The following is an 18,470-nucleotide window of genomic DNA, read 5'->3' on the forward strand; positions in this document are numbered from 1 at the left end:
GCTAGAACTATCGTACTGGTGATTAGGTATCGCAATGACAAAAATTCGAGGGGAGTCAAGTAATAAGATCACGCACGTGATCATGTGTGCCGCGTCGTCATGTATTATTAGCAGGTAGCTTGTTAGGCGGTCGGTTTGTGGATAATGGCAGGTATTACAACACGCGACCGTTATTAACCCCTCGGTTGGTCTCCCTTGCTCTGTCACGACCCCCTTTAATCTGTCTTTATTTCGACCCTGTAGCCGCGGCTCGTTCACTCGATTGAGAGGAACACCCTGCCAGACCAGATATAAATCATTATTCATAATAAGCTGTCGCGACAAAAAATTTCTACCGACAGATCTTAGCTACGCTAAATGATCGCCGTCGTAGTTGTCTCTCGCCCCACCGGATGACTCCCCACCGGTTCTTCAGAAGACCTCGAGGAGATCATCGCGCGATTAAAGGACGCCGCCTTGTGAGAATCCAAACGTCCTCTTTTAAACTCATTTTCAATTCGGAACTTCTGATTTGTAGAGAGACTAAGCGCCATCCTATAAAAGTAGATGAAATTATCGGAGATGACTGTTTGACGTGACCTAAACTCCGTCTATACTATACATATAACGAAACAATTACCTTGAACATGTAACAAGTTGTTTTTATATTCGTGCTGTACGATACATTCTTATAACTTGTTCTTATATAATTGTTGTATCTTTCTCGTATCTTATATTCTTATATCTTTTGATTTTGTAACAAGTTTTTATAAGATTTTGTATCGTAACGGTATCCAGTGTTACCTCGACAGTAGTAGCTTATGTGATTTAGTCAAAGATTTTAGATAACGAATTACATATTCCTTGCTAAATTTTATTTATAAATTATCGTAAGAAGACAATGAGACATTGCAACTAAATGTTCATGTACCCTTAGTAACGAAACGATCATTTTGTTATTTAAATTGTGAGATACAAAGGTAAATGTTTTAATTCACTATGTGTATATTTGACTAAAAATGAAATATATTTGAACAAACTTTTTAAACTACTTTCTTTGTAGATTGACTTTGTACCAAACCTTTTTCTAGAAGCGTAACTTAAACTTGCATTGCTAATTTGTTACTAATTCTCAATAAACGCAAGCGAAGTATCTAATGAACAATCGATACCGATCCTATCCCATTCGCAACAAAACTGTACATGCTAACAGATCTGAAACACGAAATTCGTCCAGTTTATTTGAATCTTATAATCTAGTAACAAGCATCGACGACCGCGATCAAGAATCATATTCCCAGGTGGTTCGAACCCGGCAAAGAACACGTCTTCATTTTAGCAGTTCGAAGGTGGTGGTGACATTCCAATGGACTAGGACGCGGGCCGAGCGGAAAAGACACGATATTCCCGTGCACGTGGAGATCGATGTCCTGGAGAACGTGGTCTTCACTGTCCTCGTCAAGCAGCACCTCGTGTCCCGATCATCTTCGTCGTGTGGGTCCGAGCGTGCCGGACATAGCACCGCGTCCTCGCGATCGCCAGGGTTTTGCCGTTGCGCGACCCGAGTTTTTCGCTCGACTCTCCTCTGGCGGCAACTCGAGGCTTGGCAAGTCGGGAGTGCATTACACGCAATTAGACGCCAGGGTGGCCCCAAGGTATGTCCGATAAACGGTCCTCCTCTTCCCTTCTCCGCCTACCACCATCGCCTTTTCCTTCACGACTCTCTTTCTTTCTTTCTCTTCCTTCTTCTTTCTTCCTTTCTTTCCTCCTTTCTTTCCCTGTGCTCCTACCTACACAGGTCTCTTTTCATCTCTTTTTCTCTTTTCGTCTCTTCGTCGTTCCATCTCTCCTCTCGTCCCTCTTCCATTTTGTCGCAGATTTCTCAGCCGTACGATTTCTCTTCCTGCACCTTCCAATACCCGCGAAGCATAGCATGAGAAACAAACTCTGTGCCAAGCTTCGCTTCGTCTCCCCCTTTGCATCATTCCTCCCCATTCCTGCCTTGTCCTTCTTCCTCTCTCGGTAGTTCTCTCTGTGTGTTTGCCGTTTCTTTCATCCACGAAGGGGACCTTTCCTTTCGGAGCAAACGTCGCGGACCTATCATCCGCAACTCTATGTAACTCGCCGTAAAAATGATCGTCATGAACTTTCAACCCCGCCGTGTGCAGCCACATTGTTCCATGTGAGTGAGGAGCAATTTGGAATATATCTACATATTACCTAGGCACTTGATTTACAATATAACGTAATGTATATGTGTACTACTTTTAAAATAAACAGGAGATATATAATATACTCGATATCAATGATATATATATCCTCCATAGAAGATTGCAAGATTCTAATAAATCTTCGATGTTGGTCCAAAAACTGGAATTTAGATTTATTTCAAACTTGACGTATTCGTTTCTTCCTCGTTATTTTAATATATATTTGGAAAATGAATTAAAAATAATAAAAATAAACAGTTGATTTGTACTATTTATTAGTTGAAAAATATTTCAATTGATTTATAATATTATACGATGGATAACAAAAAACTAATGACACAAGGATAATGTTCTATGGAAAAGAAAGTGAAACAGTGAAATAAATTTCGAATTTAATCTGTACCATCTGTTAATTTAAAAATAATATCTCCTATTAATTTGCGATATTATATCGTAAATATGGAAGAACGATGATACAAGGACAATGTTCTCTAGAGAAAAGAAAGGAATCGTGAAAGTCTGTTACACGAATTTCGACTACAACGTCGATCGTCTCGTTCTAAGAAAATGGAATGACATATCAACGGGCTTCAGACGTTCATCGCATTAAAGACTATGGAAACTGTAGACAAAACCAGAACACGTTTGATTCGCTTGAATAGTACCTCCCGACGACAAATACAATTGTGGTATGCGTGTCGCAAAGTGAAAGAGGCGAACGAACATAGTATCGCCTCGGTCTCCGCAAAAATGTCCAACTAATTATATTTGTGCGTGTGCGAACACGTGTTTCACGCTTGTACGGACAGTCAATGGAGACTGTGACTATCGTCGAACAGGTTGGCACACGGTCCTGTCGTTGTACAAGAGAGGCTGGTACGCTCTCAGAACAAAATGGGAGGAGACGAGAGAACGCAAGAAAACAGCTCATAGAAGAAGTACTAGCACCGTTTAAAGCAGGATGCGAACAGACCGGCGCGTTCTAAGTGTAATTACCATTGGCGCAATTAATTTAGCTAAAGAGTCCCGGCATTAATTTACAATGTGAGTCTCCCTCTTTCTGATGTCCTCTCCTCCTCTACTTAATGCCCTCGTCAACCGTAGCTGCCAGCATCGGCATTCCTTTCTCGCGGTTCTCATCGATGTACCATCGTGAATTTCATCCGATTTATAAATCATCGTCGAAAGATCGAGCCGTCGATGAAACTGCGGTAAACAAGCGTTCGCGTTGCAACAATGATAATTGACACTTATTACTGCATTTTTCTTTATCATCAATTATCAGCTGCTTTCAGAACGTACAAGGTTTGTATCCAAGTTTTGTGTGACGAATCTATGTTTTCAATCGTTTAACGTTTGGTAATTGAGCGTATAATAAAAGACCAAAATTAATGAAAACTAAGAAATTGATAGATGAAAATGGAAAAATACTTAAGCGAGCGTAACGAGCATTAAGATCAAAGATCAAAGATAGAAAGATCGTTGTGTATGAAATATCGAACTGAAACGATTGATTACTGAGAACACATTGATCACATTGATCTTTATTTCTCATATTTTATAATTGACAATCTAAGCGTTTTTCTTTTCAAAACGCGATTTATCTGTGACCTTCTATACAAACCATTTTCGAGGTATTAATTTTCAGAGTTGATATCTTGGTGGTTTAAATATGAAAATAATGTATTATACGTATAATATATAGCCAGTTAATAATATTTGTTCAATGATTTAATTATATTAACAATTAATCTATTTGTTTGCGTTTTTATAGAAACTTTTGTAGAAGTAAAGCAATTCAGATATATTTTAGAGACTGTTGCGTTTATTTTAGGAATTCTTACATCTGATAGATGTTAACAACTTTACTACGTAGCTGAACGGTTAAAGAAAATGGACAATGTAACTATCCAAGCTTGACTGACAGAACCAACTTTCTTCTAGTTTATGGTCTTGTTACAGCTGTGGCAGACAGAAAGGTGGAACATTCGAATAGCTTAAAATTGCGATCTCTACACGAGATCAATTCTTCGATATTCACTGCAGAACACGTGTCTCTTCCGAGTCTCTTCCTCGATCACCTGGTACTCGAAGTATCAGCTGCTGATCTCTTATTTCCCAAGCACTTTGTGTTTTACAAGATAAGTTACCAGCTTTCGATTTAATATCAATCATTTAATAATAACTTGATTCGTAAAATTTGTCATTTCGTTAATTTTCTATTTGTAAGAAACAAATATTCAGAAATTGAATCGGATATAGACTCTTCATTTTGTATTTTTGATCGTACCAACATTCCTAACAATAATTTATACGTTGCACGTAATATCAAATCTATCTAGAAGATGAGTTCTTTTCAGATCTTCAATCTATATTTTAAAACAGAGTTTGACAAAGGATGTAAATTCATACATATGCACAGCACAGCAGTTAATAAACGAATCTAAAACACAACCCGACAAGAAAGATCTTATTCGAAAATTTCAATGTCTTGTTAACCCATTATTGTAACATTTTGTCGGTTTTTTTGCATGGACCTATTTTAAAATTAGCCATTTATTCGTTCATCAGTGACATCGAAAGTCAAGCGTAACGAAAGAAACAGAGGCAGTTTGCGTAGCCTGAAAGAATACTAGAATCTTGACACACCTTTAAAGCCATGGGTCAGTCATTGTGGATGGTGAAGTGCCGTGAAAAAGATCACGGAGCATTGTGCCCAGCTCTGGCTTTACAACTGGGCGGGATGACTCCTAAATATTTTACAACTGCCTTACGGTCCTAACACAAACGGCCGCCCGTCAGGACGCCCATTTTTTCCCTCCTAACATCTGTATAATATTTCACCTGGTGGGACGTGCTCGTGCCTTCTCTATAGAATGCGAACAAGACAGCTATTTTGTCGCACCACCTTGATGCCAGCCGATTTCACGCACTCGCAGCTTTTCTGCTCGTTATTGCCGTGCGGCTTCGATTAGTTGCATGAGAAACTCGTACACCCAGTTCTGCTTTCATTTCGACATTTTTCTTACAATTTCAATTCAGCGTGGTCTAGAAGAAACCCGCAATTCTCTTCTTACACGATACAACTCGATCTAACACGGTTTAGTCGGAGTTTTCGATATGATTTGGAAATAATTTATTATTTATACTAGATGTTGTTTGAAACTGATCAATTTTTTTCTTGGAAAGCTATCCATCGTGCAAGAACGAAATCAGATTGTAATGATATTGTTCTTGGAAAACTGTTTTATATAAGACGTTTCGTATAAACATTTCGTATATTAGAAATAACCAAACAAACCATATGAAAGCAATAGATCCGTCATTTTTCTCTTTCATCTTCGAAATACCAACAATACGGCATCTCTCCCGTATTCACCCTAATACATTTTAAAAGACAGAGACCTCTTATTTTCCATCAAGATCGCACGTTTGTTGTACGTTTACCGAACGATTCGAATCCAGCCATAAATTCCCGGATGAGGAAACGTTTCGCGTCTCATTCGTTAAAGAAGTCTGTCGAATTACAGCGGAGCAGCGGAGTTGCGGCAAAAACCGTCGAAAAGAACAACATTGCCGCGGAATGGTTGGGAAGGACGAAATCCTCGGTGTGGACAGTAGACCGCGTCCACGAGGCGCAATCACGAGCACGGTCCATTGGCATTGGCCGGTGGTCCAATTAGCGCAGCATCCGATAAACGAACTCGCGGCAGGGTGGCTGTGCAATTGCTGGTAAGCCGCCATATAAATTTCTTAGTAGAAGCCGGTCTCTGTACAAGCAGCCAGGCTAACTGTGCTGTATACGCCGAGCTGGGCTTTCTTGCGTGCTCGCGCGATACTCGCCTCGACCGGGCGCGCTCGCTAAAGGGTATTAAATGCCTTCCTTCTAGGCTGACCGATGATTCTGCCGACGACAGTTACTATCTGGAATTCGCCGCTTTCCGTCAAACGACCAGGAGCCACGGACCGAGGCTGTACAGTTACCCGTTGCATGGCGACAAAGCGCGCTTTTAAAACGCGGCCGTCGCGCTCTGCACGCAACCCTTCTTCTTCTTGCTCTGTCATTGCCCGACGCTTTGCCCCTGTTTCGGACTTCGTCGTGTCGCTTCGATCGTTCTACGTTGTTTCGGGGTAAATGTGGCAGAATGTCGGTTTATGCAGGTGTATATGATATTTGATAAAAGAATTCCTAGGTATCATTCGTACTGATAGGAGTAGTGTATGAATGTTAGATTTGAAGACATGGGAAATTTGAATCTTTCTGCTAAGAATTATGTTCCGCTTATGTTTTCTCAAGCTCTATCAGGCTGCGTTATTAGCACGTAGCTTTAAGCAACCTGCCCTTACTTGTCAATAATTGACAACAAATGACGCTTATATGGCAGCAGCAACTATTAACATATAACTTGACATATTACAAATGACGCCAATGTGGTCTCAGCGGCGATCAAAGTGTTAATTGAGTTGTCACCGTTTTGAGAACACGTCTTTTATATTTCATATTGCGATTCATCGTCGTGAGTAATTTCAGATAATAGAAGGTTTCGATATACTGTTGGAGAAATTGGTACGAACGTTTCAGCTTTGAACCACCAAACTTGAAAATAAGACAGCAACGGTTACGATCGAAATTCGAACAGCCACAAATATGTCCTCCAATCATCGTGCAAGTTTAAGATTTAGAATTCTTAAAGATTTCTTAATAATTCCCTAATATATCTCTTCTAGTTTTGACGAATATTTAGGTACGTAATTTTATTATCGGTGGAAGAAAACTAGGTTTTGTAAATATTTCTCACGTTAGGATAATTACAGGTGACACTGAGAACTGCCAACTTGGCAAGTCAACAAATATGTAAATAATTTTCCTAGTTTTGTTATTCGTATGAGCTATAATAACGAAGTTACAAGTTACGACATTCCTACTGCAAACTATTTCTTATTTCTTCTGAATTCAAGACGTAAGGATATCAAAACACACATAGTTTTACGATTTGTGTATTCGATTATACTAACCATGTCAAAGTCGATAATGTATCTATTGGTTACGTTAAAATCTTTTTGTTTTACGTTAAAAAATATGACGTCGCGTAGGAGGATTTGGCCTCTGGCCAAAGTTTCTTCTTCCGCTCGCTATTCAGCCAAGTTCAAAGTAACCCGCGAATAGCCTTTCGTTATCCTACAACCAACGAAGATTGCGAAGATTTTAGTTTGCAGTTTGGCATTCGCCAATCATCGCCACGTTCGTGGATCGTACTTCTTTCATATTCTTCGGTTGGATATCTTCGCGGCCGACAATATTTTTTTTATATATGTACGATTGATTTGTAAATTAGTGTGCTAGGTGTAATTTGAGGACCAGCGATGTTGATTTTATGTAAATTGCATGTTGCACAGCAGACTATATGAATAGAGTGGTTGAGAAATATTCCGTTGAAATCCTTGAAGAAATTGCAACTCGAAGCCACGTGATGATTGTGTTATAAAACGTAAGTTTTCTTGTTCGTACCTTATGCTTATATTTTATTTAATAACGTCACCAATACATGTTCTTAAACCGTCGTGTAAATTTTTTACTATTTTGTGATATCAAAATTTTGATATAAAATTCATGTGACATTGAATTGACATTTAAGATTGCGCAACAATGTTATAGTAGCTATTTATTAAATATATTTATTAAATATTGCACAGATAGAAACAAAGTTATGATGTATAAGTTAAAAATGTATGCATCTGTAGTTAGGCTATCGTATGTTTTGCACCTAACCGACGTAATAAAACTGCGTAAACCGAACAGGAATATTACACTGACCATTTCCTTTCATCGCTTGAATGAGATTGTCTTTTTCTTGGCAAAAGAATACACTTATTCCGAAGATTCATATCTATCTATCTATCTATCTATCGATTTCTAGAATGTTATTTCATTTCTTCTACGCACAATTTCATCCTTCCCGCAAATAGCTACCAAAGTAAATGTTGGTAAAAACTACCTATAATAGCTAACTATTAAAATCTAAGAAAGTTGTATTTTGAAAACGTATATTATAATTTTGTCGTGCAAGAAATCAGAGCTTCAAATTTCCAAGGAAATAGTAGTATCAGGTTATCAGGTTATGTATACACTATTTATTTATTTATCAATCTAATATAATTATTATATTATTCATATTGCACCAGCGCCACATATATGACTTTCAATGGCATTAAAAATAAATTTATAGTCATAAAAAATCTTAGAAGTTTATGACATATAAGAAAGGGTTGAGATTTGTAAAGATTGAAATTTGCATAGCAGTTTATAATAATTGCTTAAACATCGTAAACAAGATAATAAGACGTTATCAGAGTTAAATTTATCGTGAGTTGCGTTTGTCGAGTTTACTTAGAAAACTTATAAAACAAATAGCTACATATATTACTTTTTATTTATAACTATAGCTATATTAGTTCTTTTTATTTATAACTAATGTAATCTCAATATTTTTCTTAAAATTCTAACATATTAAAAATATAAGCGATAGTAGATATTTGCAGATTTTTCAAATCTATTAAAGAATAGAAAGTTAAACTTTGTTATTGATAAACTAAGAAATTGCTTATAAAATTTGGAATCGCTTTATTCGTAAAAATTGTATAACATAAATCTGATAAGACTTTATCGATTGAAACTATTATTATTATATATTGCAATATACTTATAACCTGCTAACATGATCTACATTAAACCCAAATGTACAGATCTGTCTTACGAAATGTATTTTATTTAATAAAAAATATGCATCTTCCTGACTGTGCAAGATTGCACAAGCAAATATCGTTTATGCAATCAGTATGGATGTAGAAGAGATAAGTTTGTGTCACATGTAATAACTAGGTCAACAGCATACAAACGAGCCATTAGTAATTTTATAAACGGATATACTTATCACATTAAATTCTTGAAATACGTCCAAATTCTATTAGCAAAAATTTATTATGACACTGTATTGAATATGAAATACTGCTATGTGCAAGAATACATATTATGCAGTGTCTCATATGTTCCACTGAACTGCATATTTGTACTTCTGATAGTATAGATTGAAGAAATAAAGTTTCTTTCCTTAATAAAGCGAATAACTCGAAAAATAAATAATATGTAATATATTGATATTAAAGAATGTTAAGAAGAGAATAATAAAATAAGAATATTAATATTAAAGAACTTAGAAAGCAGTAAAAGTTAAGTTAAGTTAAAGTTAAACTAAGTAAGAAGTTAAGACTTTGTTCCTATAGTTTAATGTACAGGGTAATCCATTATTATAATCTATACATGTTTATATTTCGGAAACTAAACTGAATCGAAAAATTTTCTTGAAGATGAACACGTAGATTTTTTGGTGTTCAATTCTTAGCTCTTGAAATCTCGCTTTGCTGGTATTCATCTTCGTTTAGCACAAAACTGAATTACTTGTTGCGGAAGGTCAGGAATATGCATTTGCATATGTTTTCTTTGCTTTTGAAACGTTAGAATTGGCCAACAAGAACGAAACTAAAACCTCGAAGATTTAATACAATGTAAATAATGCAAATAAATTTATATTTACCTTAATATTTAGAATAATTAGTGACCATTCTAATAGATGATAATTTGGAGTACTTTAACTTTTAGCAAGCATCATTTTCATATTTTACGTAAATAATGTAATAGCGTGAACAGTGGTGTTAATAAGATGAACATATGAAATATTCTCATGATTTCCATATCCATAGATAACAAAAACAATTAAATAGTTTCCTCAAATAAGAAATTATTTATTAAGTAGTATGTAATATTGTATTGTATTAGATACTGAATGTTAATAAATTCTAAGTTAATAACAAGCATGAGTATTCTAGTAAGAATTCTTCTAAATAAACTACCAACGGTTGAAAGAAAAATATACTTGAAGAAAGATACAATGCAATATTCGATCAATCAAAGAAGAATAATAAAGTGTGGGTTTTTGTACAAACCAAAGTTAATCACATTGCAACAGTTGTATTAACGTAAATTGTATTATTATTTATTTTTAGTACACATCTATTCCTTTCTCGCTGTGATTCACTTATCCACAAATACATAATATCAACATGGATATGGAGGACGATATAAGCTCAATCGCAGAACAAAATACAAAACCACCTAGACCTAATAGAATACCTCATAAAACAAGTATTAGAAAATTTCTCAGAAATGGTAAGTAAATCTACATCAATAAAAAAGTTTCAAAAATTTTGCGACTAAATAATATGCTTATTTGTATTATTTTTATCCAAGTTTGGCGCAAAATCGAAGCCGAGATTGATGGAAAAGAATACAAGAATACGGATGACTATGGGGATCACTATTTCTGTAAGTGTCTATGTTTGCAAGTGAAATTGTATAATTCAATAACAATTTTTATATACGCATTTTAATAGATAATTTGACATTTTATCAATAAATATTAAAATTACAATACTTATTTATTTTAAAAATTCATCTTTATCTACAAGTGGTAAGAAAGAAATTTTTTGCGTTGAAGATGAGAAGACAAATATGCAATATAATATTTATCTAATATTATTATATTTGCCGTGTAAAATGTATCGCTGTCTAACATATATAATTCTCATTTATAATATCTAATTACTATATTTATACAAGTTTTAGAAATAGATGTAGTTGTTACCTATAGTTGGGAAGTAAAACTTTGTAAAAGGTAAAATAATTTATTTTAAAAATATTTTCAGAAGATTTTCGGGCGTAATAAATAAAAATGTCAATGAATGGAATAATAGACTCCTTAAGAAATAAATAATTTACTATTTAAGTTCATTAGCTATATAATAATATTTTTAATATTATATCACAATATTAATTCTTAAAATGCATTCAGTAAAAATAACTGTAATTATATATCTCGATAGAAACGTTTAATATGCGTGATACTTATAAATCATAATACTACAAAGTTAATTAATTAATGTCTTCTTAATTAAATTTTAACTAAAGCAAAATACAACTAATCCTAATAATATTTTATAAGAAATTATAGCAGTCTATAATAAACAAATTCTAAGAACAATAGCAGTATCTTATAATTCGTAATTCCAATTCAAGTTAAATTTAACATTTATGTTCACTGCAGTACCTCATCCAAGTTGCATCTAAATACGTGAATGAGGCCCTAGAAGGTGACGGAAAGGGTTAAACTTAAAAATCCTGAGCTAAAAAGGTGATATGTATCTATCTTTTATCTAACGGGCCAGTGGTCTTTCAATTCGTATTTTGAAATTTTGTTTTAAATTACTAGAACTCTTTACTCTACTCCATTAGTTTAATAAATTATTGAAATATTATCATTAAAAGAAAAAGGTTGTAGATAAACAACAAATTTATTTATAAAAAGACAAACTCACTGTAATGTAATATTTTACATTACATTAGACGTAAGTATTCATAAGGTAAAGTATCTATAAGCGATTCCATCATCGAAGCAAAATTTGTTGCTTTGATTTTGAAATCTGCCTTTCGCCATTAAATTATTAAATACAAGTCTTCTTGTATTTAATATCTGACACATGACGAACACTGAACTTTCATATCGTAGTGAGTATTTAAAATTATACTTAAACATAAATCACTCAAAATATTACGGTAACACAGATGTAATATATTTATTGCAACGAAATTAGAGAATATCGGATTTCTCTATTACAAAATACGCAATTCAATGTTAACATTCACTTACGTGATAACTTCTGTAAACATTAAATGTTACTTTGAAGTCATCCAGTTTATATTAATACTACTGATATAAAATTTTAATCGTCAGAAAATACAATATACAAGAAGATTCTATCTTGAACTAATAACTAAAACACACAAAATGTTACCATACTGCGGGTAAATATCCGTGGTCATTATGCTCGCTAGAAGATCTACGTAATATAACCAGTCACTCGTATCGATTCGAATCTTTCGCCCTACGATATGATTAAGTGATTAAGAATAAAAATGCATGCGACTTACCACTAGATGCGAAGAATATTGTTATTAGTATTATCTTTGCCTGGGAAACATTATGAAGGCACCGACCTGCATAATTAAAATGGTAGTTGTAAAAAATCTTTAACAAAAGAAAGATGGAACTTTATTAGATTTAGAACTTTAGTAACAATAAATGTTGAAATTCTGATTTTATTTCAGTAAAGAATACAAATTTTGAACTTCATTAAATTACCTTCATGATTAATAGCAATTTAAGCTAAAAATAAGACAGAGTGGTATATAATATATAAAGATACTCACTGTTCTTGGTTTTTTAAGAGGTTGGATCCTTTTGAGGGGAGGGGTGATTCTAATACTGGAAAAGAGTATTTAAAAAGAAGAATATATCTGTATGTGTGTGCGTGCGCGCGCGCGCACGTGTGTGTGTGTAAAAAAAGAAAAATAAAAGACTATTAACGTGCTTGTTTAAATTACAAGCGGCAGACAAACACTGACTCTAAACTCGCGTATGAGTTCTGATTCAATTTACTGATCACTAAGAACTATCTTAATCTGAAAAATATTGGAAATAACTTTACGTAGCAAACACTGACTCTACCGATCACATTACACACGGCCACGAATGTTCCCTGAAAATGAATAAAGGATTATATTAGAAGAAATTTAGAAAAGCTATATTAGAACACACACATATATATATATATATATATATATATATATATCAAATGCCAGTTTGTGACAAAAACAGTTATACTACGTAGTAGCTAAAAATCATGTTTATCAAGGATTGTCAATCAAGAATACTTAACCATGTAATTAGTAATTAATACTTAACCATGATATAAAAATCGTGATTCGTATAAGATTAATATTGTAATATCAATCTCCATATAGCAAATAATAGCAATCTACTGTTGTAATAGTATCAATTACATATTCGTCGGAATTTTATTAGAAACTTCTAATTTTTACTAATTATCATAATATACCGTTAATCAACAATTATTTATTTAATAAATAAATAAGAATATAATATGTAAATCTAATACTTCTATCAATCTACTTTACTTTTTGATATGAGATTATATATTGAAGTATCAGTTTAGTACAATTATTAAGAATATTAAGAATTATGTTAATTATATTCAACTGTTCCTTGGCCTCTTAAGTCGTACAATACGAAAAGATATTTTACTCTTCACGATATATATTTCACCTGCTCTATTTTCATATATCAACTTCCATGATTGAATTACATATATGTAACTCTAATAGTCCTTTAATCTAATTAATAGACATATTCGACAATGTAGAAAGAAATTTTAAAACTGATAATTTTAACTTTTACCTAATGGGATCTGGATGATGTTCCGTTTCGCTGGACTTCCCGCGTAAAACTAACGTTTCTCCAAGACGCCACCAATCTATCGACCACGAGAAATTATATCGATGACATAATCGAATATCGCGGTATGTAATTAGTAATTAGCGATTGCACATTCTATAGTTTCACTAGTTTCACGAAAGTGGCGGTCTTTAATTCTTTTTTTAATATTTATATAATAAGTGTACTTTTAAATTTTTAGACATTACAGTTTTTTAAAAAGTTGTAGATATAAATGTATGTATTTAGTTAGCTAGTTACAAGTTCTTTGCTTACAATTAGAGACAAGTAAAGTTTACTCCTTTCGAATTCACTAATTAATTTTGATCGCAAAAGAGCGTTACATGTCGTTACATCGGATAATTCTGTGCTTTAAATGCTGTGAGATTTAGTGAGAAAGATGTCGATTGATAAATGCAATTTTTTTCTGTGATCAAACTTCAAGTTCTATGGCTGCAATTCAAGCTATGTAAGTACATACATTCATATATACATACATACATCTCCTATCATTTATATAACTCTATACTTGTAACATCGGCACATAACTGTAGTAGTGAGAGTGCAATGCATATATGTGACGTGTATTGTAATCTTACGTTATTGACGTTCTCATGTAGATCCTAGATGATGTACGTTAGATTTATATGAATAATGCTGTACATACTATCATTATAGAACCTGTTTTCTTATTAAAATATAAAAACATAATGTATTTGATTTTCAACATATATATACTATATATATATATATATATAGTATTTACACAGTTGTATTTTAAATACAGTAATTCTTAATGTTCAAGGTACTTATGAAATTATTTTAAATAATAATATATTATAAAAGAAAATAATATAAATTAAATTAACATAGAAATATCACTTTCTTACAATTCGAATTAGAAAAATAATATTCTTTACAACATAAAAGTATTACTTCGAAGTTTAATACAATTTTTATATCTTAATATAAATTCTCATTTGTTATATTATATTTATTCCATACATACATATTATCGATTTTTATCCTTTTCTGAGGAACTATAGCAGGAACCTAAATTAATAAAACTTATTAATATTCTTACATTACTTTCAATATTTCTAAATAGAAAATAGCCTAAAAGTATCTTATAATTTACCTTTTTGAACACTTTGAAATTAGGATGAGCTCGAAGTGACGAATTACTTTGTAATGCGGAATTTATAACATTTTGTTCTTTATGTTTCCTTTTTTCTTTTTCCTGAAATTTTGAAGTAAAAAATGATATACTTATACAATAGAACCCCCTACTTTAGAATTTTCTAATGAATGTTATATATCTATTAAACTTACCACAGAACATATAGGAGGATCTTCAGGTGTATTTAGTGGTTCTGTTGTATATGGTGTAATTGAATTTTCTGAACATGTCGTTTCTACATTATGCTTTTCTTCTACTTCTAGTGTTACAGGGCGCACATTTTTTAATTCTATTTTTTCATCGACTTCGCACATTTCTTTTAAATTTGTGGCAGTTATACGATTATCAGTTAATCGAGCTGTTTGTTGCATTTGCCTATTTTCATCTCTTGAATTATTTGTCTTAAATATATTATTCGATGTATTATGTATGAAATCTTTATTAGAATTCGTGTTATTATTTTTATTTTGCTGTACTGTATTTAGTTCAGTTTCATCGTCACTTAAGATTATTACTTCCTTTGATTGTCTCTTATCCTGTATATTACCGTGTTTGTGTAAATTCTGATTATCATGGTTAGAATATCGAATGATTTGTGAGAATATGTTAGGAAAAGTCGAATTGTTTTCATTAGATTGTGTATCTTGCATACTTGCCTCTGTTGCTGAAGCATCAGGAGTTTCGTCTATGTATTGAAATTTATTACATTTTTGCTTTTTCGTAGGTTGTGTACCAGCAAAATTTGCATTTGATTGTAATTCTTGGCTACTAATGCTGCTCAATGTTTCAGGAATAACACGTTGTCTTACTTTCATGGATGTTTTCGAAAGGTTGGAAATTTCTTTTGGTTGTGTAACTTGCACATTTTTCACTGTTGCTGAAGCATCAGTAGGAGTTTCTTTTATGCACTGTATTTCATTATATCTTTGCTTTCCTGTAGGTTGTGTGAAAATATAATGTACATCTGATTGTGATTCTTGACTACTGATGCTACTCAATGTTTCAGGAATAATACGTTGTCTTATTTTCACGGATGTCGTTGCCGAAACGTTGGAAATTACTCTTGATCGTGTAACTTGCATATTTTCCATTGCTGAAGTATTAGGAGCTTTTCTTATGCATTGTATTTTATTACATTTTTGCTCTTCTGTAGGTTGTATGACAACACCACTTACATTTGGTAATGATTCTTGATTGATATCCAATGTTTCAGGAATAATACGGTGTTTTACGGGTGTCGATATCGAAAACGAAGAAGTTGGTAATTCTGACACTTTGGCTGTTTCATCTTGTGTATCAAGATTTAAAATCTCACATGAATCATTTTTTCGTTCTGATCTTTTTAAAAGCTTTGCGAATTTATACATAGGATTGCAATATTTTTCTGTCGAACAATGCAATATTGCAAGACAAATTTCAACTTCAGCTATCATTCTATAATTATTTGCTTTCAATGCTTGTTCTGAAGAAGGAAGCACAGGATAATTAAGTACATATGACCAATAAAAGATAATGCTCAAATTATTTTATAATGTGTAATAATCACTTACGTATTGAATGATATATGCAAAAAATACTTTCCGTGATCTGTGTTGAATCATTGTCTGAATATTGTAATACAATCACGTTTGGGCTACAAAATTCTGTAGTTGTTAGATCTGCTCTTTCAAATAATTGTGATATTCCACCTAAAATATATTTCTTATTAAGAACAGTATTTAATAATATTTTATTCAGATAAGTCATGGATACAATTTTCAATGTTTGGTATTTACCTGCTATTCTAATGATTTTCTTATATTTCCTATATTGAGTTGTACTAAAATGTATAAATGTTAAATTTTCAAATAACGTTGTTCTTTTCTCATTTGGAGAAATCAATACCTTTCTTTTAGCGATTAATGGTTCACCAATTGGTGGAACAAAATTATTTGAATCTGGAAGTTGCCGACCATTATCTATTGCAAATTTAACTTCGTCCCAATATTTCATTGTCACTATTGGTAAAGCAGAAGCCATAGCAGAGGCAAGCTGTTATATATCCAAATTAGTAATACACATTCGATTAGGAAATGAATTACCCAAATTAAAAAATTTTCTCAAGGAAAATACCTTTAGTGTTAAAATAGCATTTCCTACTGTTAAATAAGTGGATGCCCTTCTCCAATCGCTATCAGTAATTATTACACCATCAATTGATTCCATCAATTGTTTTAATCTTTCTATCTCATCATCACATAAAGTAGATACTGTTGTTATTATAGGCACATTTATCACCCTAATATGTAAATTTTCTCCATATAGAAGACTTATATTTATATGTAACATTTTTAGATAAAAAAAAAGTAAAAAAAAATGAAACTTACTTAAATACATGGTTCTGTAAACCAAATCTTATTGTATCTTGATGTTTTAAAATACATTCAGTTTCAGTTAGTTGTATTATGTCATGTTCATGAAGGATAAAAGTACCATATTTTGACTTTAAGTCTTTTAGTTTACATATAGATGTTGGTTCATTACCCTGAAACAATATAAAAATTTGTATTTTGTAAACAGCATTTTCTTATTATATTATATTTCCTGTTTAAAAATACCCTTATTTCCTCTAATTTTGTAACACTAATTGAGGCATGTTCCTTGCTGATTGATTTATCATTTGGCAAAACAATGTCAGCTTTCTTCCTGCCGATTAACGTCTCTTGATTTGGTTTTAAATATATGCGGGCACCTAAAATACAAAAGTTGGAATAACATTGTCATTTATGGTTGATCTATTACTTAATCGATAACAGAACGTACCTTGTTCATTAATCAAGTACCACATTGTAATCTACAATTAGAAAGTCACACTTAATTGACTTAGTTCACTCATCTACAATAAATTGACTAGCTCGTAGCCCGGCATACGGTATATTGGTTAGGTATGCATGTTTACATTATGGATATATATATATAAAGACAGTGTGTGCATGAGCGAACTGGAAAAACGAAGAGGGAATAGAAAAAGAACATGACATTCGTACAGTAAATATTATAATGTAACACCAATCAACGAGTGACATCATTTTTTATGCCTTATTAGATAAAATTAATGATTAATTAAATTTTCTTTCTATCAATTCAGTGTACTAATTCATCAGCTCTATTTAGTACAAAACAAAGACACCTCTATTAAAGATTTCTTTTTGTTCGAAATTCAAAAGGTTTTTATTGCAAACAAAGTATAGATGTAAAATAAAATAGACATAATATCAGTATGAAAATATGAATTCCAGAGCCCCGTTGGTATTTCTATTTGTGACCTTACTGATCCGCTATAGAATAAGATTATAACAATTTTATAAAACAATAACAGGGATTTAAATGTTCAAATTAAATGTAATTATGAAATTATGAATATGATATAGACTTGAGCACATTTGATTTAAAATAAAATAAAAAGTAACAATACGAAATAATGAATTATTTTAATAAATTTATTATTTTCATTTTAGAAATAACATAGCAAAAATAACTTAACTTTGCGATTAGATATACATATATACATTCATAAATGTATATGCATTTCTTTGGACTGAACCGGTAATATCGCATGTGATATGAAAATGGTAAGAGTAGTTTCACAGTATCGTGAATAGAGTCCGTTAGTAGTATACAAATTGTGATCGAGGCACACGCGCGTACACGCACACG

At 32.5% G+C, this 18,470-nt stretch overlaps 1 protein-coding gene across 1 annotated transcript; it reads right to left on the minus strand.

The window, feature by feature from the left end:
- Window positions 1-11,575: 11,575 nt before the first annotated feature.
- LOC126919667 (uncharacterized) lies at window positions 11,576-18,082 on the minus strand. Its single transcript, XM_050729151.1, has 10 exons — window positions 17,577-18,082; window positions 17,372-17,505; window positions 17,141-17,298; window positions 16,887-17,052; window positions 16,550-16,805; window positions 16,325-16,462; window positions 14,927-16,236; window positions 14,733-14,834; window positions 13,559-14,647; window positions 11,576-12,839 (listed from the first exon to the last, which is right to left on the minus strand). Exons 1-9 carry the CDS (start codon window positions 17,599-17,601, stop codon window positions 14,558-14,560), a joined length of 2,379 nt encoding a protein of 792 aa, XP_050585108.1. The 5' UTR covers window positions 17,602-18,082; the 3' UTR covers window positions 11,576-12,839; window positions 13,559-14,557.
- Between the last annotated feature and the right edge of the window lie 388 nt (window positions 18,083-18,470).

This window comes from Bombus affinis, chromosome 8, assembly GCF_024516045.1.
Source record: "Bombus affinis isolate iyBomAffi1 chromosome 8, iyBomAffi1.2, whole genome shotgun sequence".
NCBI lineage: Eukaryota > Metazoa > Arthropoda > Insecta > Hymenoptera > Apidae > Bombus > Bombus affinis.